Here is a 9478-nt window from a genome sequence, read left to right as displayed (position 1 = left end):
TTTTCTATGTTTTAAAGAGTTTTCATGAGAAATTGTGTAGTCCTAGTTCTCGGTATTAATGTGAGGTAAAATGTGCAGTCCCCTGGTTAAAATGGGAGAAAACTATGATATAATGCTTCAGGAATGCAATGACAAGGTTAGGTTGATTTGTGTTACTGGAAATTAGGATATTTGTGTGCATGGGCATTTTAAAGATTTTCTGTGATGTAAATTCCTTAAAACCATTCAGCACAACATTTACCAGTGTCCCATGAAAATCAACAAAAGTCATGTTTGCATGACTTGTTTAATTAAATCATAGAGTTACTTCTGATGACCAAAAAGTGTGATGTGATCCTTCTGTATCATTTGAGAGATTGCAGGTAGGAAAGCAGTACATGAAGGCAGCAAGTGTGATGACTAAACATTTTTTTTAGGCTAAACTCGATGAATAGTGGGGCTAACAGATGATGCCAGCCATTCATTACAGGGTTATAAACCAAGAGAATATCAATTTGGATTAGCATAGTTTAGATATTTGGCCCAAGATGTATTTTTGTAATAGTTTATGCTAAAGTTCTAATTGAAAATTGTGACTTTTGTTTATTTGGAATGTCTGGATAACGTTTGAAATTCAGTGGAGGTCTTCAGAAACTGTGGATATCAATTTTACATGCATGTCATGCTAATAGCTTCAAATAAAAAGGAGACAAAAAGAGATTTTAGAGAAGCATAAAACAGTTGGTAAGCACCCTAATAAAGTGTATATGTCTCCCTCTACAGGACAGATAACAATAGTGCATGTTCCTGTCAGTGTAATGAAAGTATTAATAAATTATATTGAAAATGATCTGATCATGTGTAAAATTACAAAACTACATTTTTTTGTGTTGAAAAGTTTAAGGAAAAACATGTAAAGAAAAGGCGAGTTAATATATATTTCAGTTTAGTTTTATTAAAAGCCAAGCAAACATTAAGATACTGAAACAGACAACTTTTTCCAACCCTTCCCCACACTCCATTTTGTACAAATCACAGTTGTTTAAAAATATTACAAAGGATTCAATAAAACGTTTTTATTTTTTTATTTTGAAGCAGCAGCAAAAACATTCTGATTTAGTATTTTAAAAGCCCTTCATAGTGTATGTGTAGTGTGTGTGCTTCTGGTTCGGACCAAGTACAATAATTACAAAACAGTAACAGAAACTTTGTTTTAGGACCAGAACAGTAATTCTTCAAACTAGGTTAAAAACACAAAGTGCAAAACAGCTTTAAATAATCAAAGACTTGATAAGGAAGAGAGGTAAAGAGTCGGGTCAATCTAACAGGCAGCCAGTGACACCTCCCTACCCTCAAGAGGACAAAATTGGCAATGACCACTTAGACAGAACACATACCACATCATCTGCCAAGGGGAATAAGTGCTTCATTGTAACTGACTGATCCATTTTTTCTTAAAGGTATCGTTCATCCAAAAATGGACATTTCTGTCATCATCATTTACTCACGCTCGTGTAATTTCATACCTGTAGGAATTGCTTTGAACAGAAAGATATTTGGAAGAATGTGAGTAATTTTCAGTTCCGGGACATTATTGACTACCATAGTGGGAAGAAGTTCTCCTAAATTCTTCAAAATATCATTATGTGTTCAACAGGACAATTTATTTCCTATATGGTAGTGGGTGATGTCCCAGAACTGAAAATTGATAACATTCTTCCAAACATCTTTCTCTATGTTCATCGGGACAAAGAAATGTATTCAGGTTTTAAACAACCTGAGGGTGAGTAAATGATGACAGATTTTTCATTTTTCGATGAACTAACCCTTTAAGAGAAGAATGGAATGTGGTTCTAAAATCTTTCTTTTCAAAAAGAAACTTAAAAGTGATCTCTGCCTATATTAAATGAGGTTAGATGTACTTCATTTTACAAACAAGTTGTGGCTAACCCTTCCAGTTTAATAGAATTGCAAGAAGAAAGTACTCAATAACTGCTCTGGTATTACATCTTTTCAGGGAAAATCACCCTTAGCAGTTTTGCCTTCGGCTGACGGTAGAGGGCGCAAAGTGTACCTCTGACCCTCTCTTAATGTGAAACCTTCTAGTCATGATCACAGCTCACAATAAGTACAGTTTCCGCTCAACTCCGCACAATCAGAAAGAGGGAAAAAATCAAATGATTCAATGGAAAATCATAAAGAGATGTATCACATCACTCAAAGAACAGAAGGGATTGCTACATGCTGGCCACAGGCATGCAAACAAAGCAATAAAGTGGTCTGCTGGCAGTCAGGTAACTGTATACTGTTGTGTGTTTATATGAACACCCCGACTGAAACTAAATGCGGTGGCCTCTCTTAAAAATTATTACGACAATGATTACAGGACTTTGAATAAAAGGCACAGGTAACACAGACCACAACTTTTAACTCTTATCTCTCATCTCTCACAAAAATTCTGAGTTTATACGCTGCGCAATGCAAACCACTTAAATAACCAAGTATAGAACAATATTACTATTAACATGATGCCAGACAGGATTCTGGATTATCTGTGGTTGAATGAGGGATTTATGTTTTATAATAACAAGACAAAAGTGCATAATGAAGAATAATGAAAGCTACCACTATTTATAACTATATGCTAACTCTCAAGGTAGCGCTCCCAAAACCGTACCCATGCACATCTTACCTGTAAACGTGCATACGTTAAATGTTTTTACAATTTGCCACTCAGGACAACTTAAAGTTAAACTAAAAGAAATCTAACTTTGTATTTTATTTTAGGATAAAGTGCATGACTAGTAGTTATACTGTTAGCAGTTGTTAGAGTAAAACCAATTCCTTGCAACTTGTTTTAAGGGCTAATGGGACCTCTCCAATACCGTTCAAAAGAAATCAACTAGACCTTCTAAATACTATTACAAAACACAACTCGAGAGTTCGTGAAGGCGTAGTCAATAAAAGCACAAGGGAGGAAGACTGTGATGCCTTTATCACAGTAGACATCAAAGTAGAAAGTATGAGAAAGTATTTTTTTCCATGCAAGCACAGAATATACAGGGCCATCAGAAGCACCGTTTTAATGGAAGAAACCCATTCCATGCTACAAAATGTAACCTCTTTTAAAAAGCCATAGTTTAAAAACAGTCAATGCCATGCACAACAAAGCCAGACCAAATCGAAGCAAAAAAAGTGCAGAAGCATACAAAGACAAAAAGTGCTAACAAGCCGGAAATCACCACGGCAACAAGCTTCCATCCAAGGAAGTATACCGATGTTTATCATTTTCTCAAAGCTCATAACTGTAGTCTGTGTACCTTGCGTCAATATTCTTTCAGTAAGCAAACTCTAGGTGGTCTCTAAGGGGCAGACAGCAGCTATCCGGGACAAGGAAGCTGTGATTTAATACAGAATTCATTGCAGAGCCAGTCTGCAAATAAACAGTAAAGCCGTACATTCTATGTTTAACTAATAGCAAGCCTTTAGGTAGTGGGTAGGCATATAGTGTGTCTTTGAGTGCTTCAATAAACATTTATTTATTTTTCTGTCCCTATAAATATTGCAGAAGTGGAATTCCCATCAAGGGAATGAAACAAACGCATTAACTGCAAGATTTCCCTTAAGGTTTCAAAAGCGTCTATTCAAATCCATTTCGCATTTTTAATTTCTCCAATTTCACTGCCGTTCAGGGCACATGGGCTCCGCAAGACTATTTTTGTAGCTGTTGATGATTTCAGCTTGTCTGGTGGTGAGAAAAGCAGGGCGCAGTCTCGAGAAAGCGAAGTTAGAAAGCAAGGAATAGCAAAGAGGTGGCAGGAAGAAAAGTCTTGGATTTCTTATTCACCTCCAATGGCTATTAATAACACTCTTGTTTAAAGGCACAAAACAGGCAAAACAAACATGCTTCACCGAAAAATACTAGAAGGATGAGTGTATCTTAATTCTGAAGGAAAAGTGTAACATGGTCTTAGGCACTCATGTACTTAAATGGAAGGCAATATAGACAGACTCAAGCAAACAGATTCTAACACTGCTTCACAGCGGATCTGAAAAGTGAGGAAAGGGTATATTACAAGTGTCAGTTTAACCTCAAAACCTGTTTTGAAATGCATAAAGCTTTTCTTAATAAAAAAGATGTACTTTTGCCGGGCTGTTATTAAGATTGTCAAAAACAGGTAAACTTGTATAGAGAGGTGAATGCGTGGCTGAATGTTGTGACATTTTGCAGGCTTATCCTGAGCACACGTCTGCATGTGTAAAGTGCAAAGTGACATTTGAGCCGTGAATCATCACAATGCAACATATGAAAGACTAGAGAAAATGGATTGATAGTTTCTCCCTCTCTTTGGTTAAGAGGAAGAGGACCAGAGGAATAACCGAGGGGAGCATTTGTTTTTAGCTTGAAAACAAACGTCACAATCAATTTTGGGGGGGTTATCAGACATTTTGCCAATAGGTGCTACAAAATGCTTGGATTCTTGAATGCGAAGGTCAACCATTTACACACAAATGAGCTGCTAATACTTTCTAAAGAAGGGTAGACTCAGAAGGCATGGGCACCACCTGGTGGTGGAGGCGAAAGGCAAGCAAGTCAAGTAGCTTGCTAGTGGTCATATTGTAGAAAACAACTCATTCTATAGCTGTGATTGCTAATTCTCTGACGGCAGTGGTATGAATATCCCTAATTTTATGTTCACTTGCTGTCTTGTTTCGGTAAATTTGGTAAGGCGTTTGCGTCTGAATGAGTGTCTGTCTTTGGTGCTTTGCTAGAGCGTTTATGTGTGACAGACCTGAAATAAACCCTTCTGTTCCTGCCCCTGGTCTACTAAGACAAATGTTAAAAACACAAGAGTTCCTCAGTAGGCAACACAGTTGGTACGGGGCAATGGAAGATCAAAAATGGAGATTTTTTGTGTTGTGAGAATGAAAGCAAACATTAGTTTGAAACAGGGCGACAACAGCCCCTTTTAATTTGTATATCCCTGCCGCCATTTTAGTTGCTTTTTGTATTCAAAACGTACGGTGTGTTTCAGCTCGTATGCATTGAACATGGCGGTTTTCCCAGAAACGGGTCTCACAAAGAAAGCTTAACACAGCAGCACCATGCAGCATCCGTGGGCCTGGGCGCCAGCGCACAGACAGGGTGCTGGTGTAAGTGTATATTCATAATAATAACAGTCTTGAGTAGTGGAGTCAGGTCATTGCAAAGATGGCATGTGGTGAAACCTCATAACGTTGAAACAGATTTGAAATGTTCTTCAAGCCTTCACCAATTTAATGACACATTCTGAGCACTTGTGGTAGGGAGTCCACTAAGGCCCAGCTTGGAGGGAAGATGAAAGTACGGGGGAAAGAGACCCCGCAATAATTTCCAGAGAAGCCAGGACGGACACACCTGGACGTTTAAAAAGGGATCCCCAGGCTCGGCTACATGCCTCAGGATGGAGATGAGTGAAGGGGTTGATGGGTAGAAATGAACCTTCAAGAAATATGGGGTGCTGCAGAGGATGGATGTCTCCAGAAGCACCAGCCCCGTTTAATGTGTTGCTTCCGTACGATCTCTTCCTCGCGCTCTCGCTCTTTTTGAGAGCGGAGGTAGCGGTCTTCCTCCTTAAGGAACCAGACGGGGGGCCAGCGATGCTTCTCGAAGTGTTTCTGGTTTTCTAGACAAATAAAAAGACAAAATTGGCTTATTTTGAAAGGGCGAATGAAGCTGAGGTTTCAAATCAGGTAAACCTTCTTACCAGCAGACATGGTCTTCATGTCTTTAGGAAATTTGCGACAGACGCTATTATAGTTGGTGCAGATGTGATGCAGACACCAGGCCGAGAGCTGTTTGGCATTGTGGAACTACAGCAGACAGAAAGCAGAGTTGGCACACATCACCAAAGAGTGATTTTTTTCAACGAGGCTCATTTGAAAAGCAATGTCTTTATATCCTTTGAACAAGAATTAATGGCAATTCTGTAATGTGTCCCAATTGTTCCATAGCCACTTCATTACTTAGCGTGAGTGCTTTGCATTTCCATAGCATTATAAATGGCTCGGTTCACTTTATTTTTATTGAAGTTACCTGAGCCATCTCCAGATAGGCCAGAACAGGGCCATCAATGTCCACCCCTTTAACGGACAGCTGCAACAGGTCCTCAACGGCATGTTGCTCTGTAGACCACATCAAAACATTATAAAACAGGTGTTAATATTTCATCCATTAGGCTTAATGGTTAACATTTGGGAGAAATATTTCAAGACAACAATAGTGACACTTCATAATTCACTTCACCGATCTTTTACAAATACAGCATGCTTTTATTCAGCAGTAGATACAGGTGGTGCATTTTTATGCAACAACAGTGGACATTTGTAAGGACTATACGCAATATGCATTACTAACAAAATATTTTTTACTAAATTGTTGGCTAGCCCCAAATGGTATATTAATCAACATTTTGTATATGGATTTTTACAGATCCAAATAAAACCTGGGCAGCCATACGAGCCATTACTGGTGGGCTTCCTACACAAAAGCTGTTCCAAAAGGCTCTTTTCGTGCAAGCATTTTTTTACGTTGCCAGCTAGCTCAAGCATTCTTGATCATTATCACAAAACTTTCAGGGCCCTCTAAATAATTGCCTCTATATGAACATACAACATTTTTCTATCTCTTCCTCAGCAACAAACTCTCAACAAAAAGCAGAGAAATTTGTGTTTGGTTAAAGACTTCATCCATATCATTTTAGAATGATGATCACAACATAGACAGGTTATTTGCTTGATTTTGCTCCCCCTACTGTGTAACAGTGAAAACATGAAAAGCTGTCTTGTCATAAATGACGAAAAATACATAATTTACAGGAAAGCATTGTATCATGAATGACAACAAATCTTATTAATGGCCAGGAAAGAGTTTTAATAATTCTCTATGACAGTGGTTCTCAAACTTTTTCTTTGCAAGGCCCCCATTGTGCACCACTTTGCAGCCCCCAAATAAAGACGTAATAAATTAAAGCAAAAAATATTCAGTTATACAATGCTGGAGCATCAATTCTTTTCATTGGTGGTGTTATTTTTCTGACGTTTAATTGCACAAAATTTCATACATTTCTATACTTTTACAGAATTAAGCCGTAGTTCTCACTGTCAGGCCTACAGAGTCATTACCAAACTTACCTGTAAGAGCTACGAGGTGGGGAAGACAGAGGCGGTTGGCTAGTATTATAAGGTCCATTGGCTCCAGTTCAGGACATGGTGTTAATAAACCACAGTAGAGATACTCCAGAACTGCTCTCATACAGGCACAACTGGTGTTGGGAATAGACACCTGACAAAGAGAAATAAACCGTTAGTTATCAAAAAATTTGATTTACTATAGCCCACAAGTACTTCATAAGCCATATTGAGGGATGTTTATTCATAGCTTATCTCCAGGTCATGGAAACTCGAGAGGCAGATTGATCCGAGGATGAAACAATCTGCTCAGCACCTCTCCCCTATTGAGACCTGCATGGTCCTGGCCACCGACCATTAGACGAGGCCTTCATGTGGGCAAGGTAGCACCAAAAGAGAACAGGAAGTGGTCAGAAGGGGCATGTGGCCCATGAAGGCTCACAGAGGAAGGGGCCTCAGAGAGTGATAAAAGGGTAAGGCCAGTGGCCCTTCCCAAGGGGTCTTTAATCCTTCATGAGATTAAAGCGATGTCTGAAATCGTTGACAGTCTTAGTTTAAAGCTGTGGAAAAATAACTGTTGACTTGTCGCTACGGGAAACATCTCTTCAATAACAAGAGCCAACAAGGCAGCCTACAGGAGAGACATCCTCATATAACAGTGCACATAGAACATGCTTTACAGAATAAACAAGTCTTGGTTTCAGCATTATAAAAGCCACATTGACAGTTTAATGCATAATTCATTCTCAGGTGGACAGCGCTATTTTTTATTTTTTTCAATTTACAAAGTAAATTGCATTACTACAATAACGAAGATCTCCAGGTACCTGCCCTCTGTACGCCATTGTCCCGCTGCCTGCACATGAGCGCGCTGGTGCAGTATGATGTCAAAATACGCGGACAGAAAATGTTCACACGGCGTATCATTGCCGCCGGACCGAAATTGGTCGAACGTTTTTTGTCCCTACACCTTTCACAGAAGATATATAATTATAAAAATATGTTTCACTTTACTTATTGATTGCTATCAGGATGTTCAGAGACTTCCAACCAGCATGACAAAAAACGTTTCTGGACAGGATTGCTTACACAGCCTTTAAAGGCTAATTTGAGATGAAATGGTCTCCTGAAAGAAAAGACAAGAAATCTGGATCAAACTGGAGAGATCTGCCCAGAGTCATGTGACATCGGTGAGATCCCTTGAGGCCCCATGACATGCCCATGTCCTAACCCCATTCATACACAAAGCTAAAATGGATGATAGCTTTTGTTTTGACACTACTTTGGCTGGAGGGTGGCAATTAAACAAAGGCATGCTTATTCTTTCATCTCCAAGGAACGGCTTAGGAATTAGACAAAAACAGGAAAGTGCAGGGCCTGCAAATCAATCCATGGCAACCTTCTCCTCATGCTGTCGCACTGCTCACATGAAGCAGTTGTTCTTCTGTGAATTAGGACAGGACGCAGTGGATTTAATTGCCTTTTATGTAATTCTGTTGGAGGAGTTTGCGCTTATAAGGGACAGACACTTACGTACAGCAACCTAGAAACCGTTAGCACTTTATTTTCTGAAGGGGTTAGTGATCTACTTTGATTTATTATACACAATAAAACTGAACCTCAAGTATATCGATACTGTCCTTCTGAAACTTTGTACCACCATATTTCATGATTTTAATTTTTTGGCCAAAAATCATTATTATTAGTCACCCTTTATGTTTGTCAAAGGGTATTGCAAACATCTAACCAATAAAAAGTATTAAAAAGTACAGTGTTTTTTCCATTTCCTAAAAATTGTGGACATAGCGTACAATCAAGGAACCATTAGGCACGTATACTGATCCTAAAATCCCCCCCAATACTGTTTAAAGACATAGTGAGTCCAAAAATAAAATTTGCCCCATAAATTGACCTCATGCCATTCTAGATGTATATATCTCAATGGTACTGATATAGTGATAAATAGATATGTGAAGCAGTCATGTCGCCATATTGATTGTAGTTCTCTTGTCAATACATGTTCAAATTATAACGCGACCCATCTTGACTCCCAAACATATCATTTTGATTACTTTGATGATGGATTAATGCTTTTGGAGCTTCAAAAATGGGGCGTAACAATTCATAGGCATTACAAATCTAACAGCCAGGGTTTTATTTAATTTTATTCCAATTAAAGTTTGGCTAAAGAAAGGAAGACATATAGACCGTTTCATCAGACGCTCGCGGCTGGACTGCCGGTAACTTCCAGTCTGTCTTTGTTTAGTGCTCTAACATAACAATTTTTATTTAATTTAAATGAATATTAATTTCTATGAATATTTTGTTG

General features: G+C 38.6%; 1 protein-coding gene across 4 annotated transcripts in view; it reads right to left on the bottom strand.

Moving 5' to 3' along the window:
• Positions 1 to 914: 914 nt before the first annotated feature.
• Positions 915 to 9478, bottom strand: part of rhobtb4 (Rho related BTB domain containing 4) — a 43720-nt gene continuing 35156 nt past the window's right edge. For all 4 annotated transcript variants that reach the window (XM_056745024.1, XM_056745023.1, XM_056745021.1 and 1 more), the window contains exons 8-11: positions 7153 to 7303; positions 6056 to 6144; positions 5727 to 5832; positions 915 to 5645 (exon numbers count right to left, since the gene is read on the bottom strand). In XM_056745024.1, the coding sequence (XP_056601002.1) occupies positions 5464 to 5645; positions 5727 to 5832; positions 6056 to 6144; positions 7153 to 7303 (528 nt within the window). In that variant the 3' untranslated portion in view covers positions 915 to 5463. The remainder of the gene's footprint in view (positions 5646 to 5726; positions 5833 to 6055; positions 6145 to 7152; positions 7304 to 9478) is intronic.

This window comes from Triplophysa dalaica, chromosome 4 (assembly GCF_015846415.1).
Source record: "Triplophysa dalaica isolate WHDGS20190420 chromosome 4, ASM1584641v1, whole genome shotgun sequence".
NCBI lineage: Eukaryota > Metazoa > Chordata > Actinopteri > Cypriniformes > Nemacheilidae > Triplophysa > Triplophysa dalaica.
Note: the sequence above shows the minus strand (reverse complement) of the source record. Positions and strands in the feature narration are given on the sequence as shown.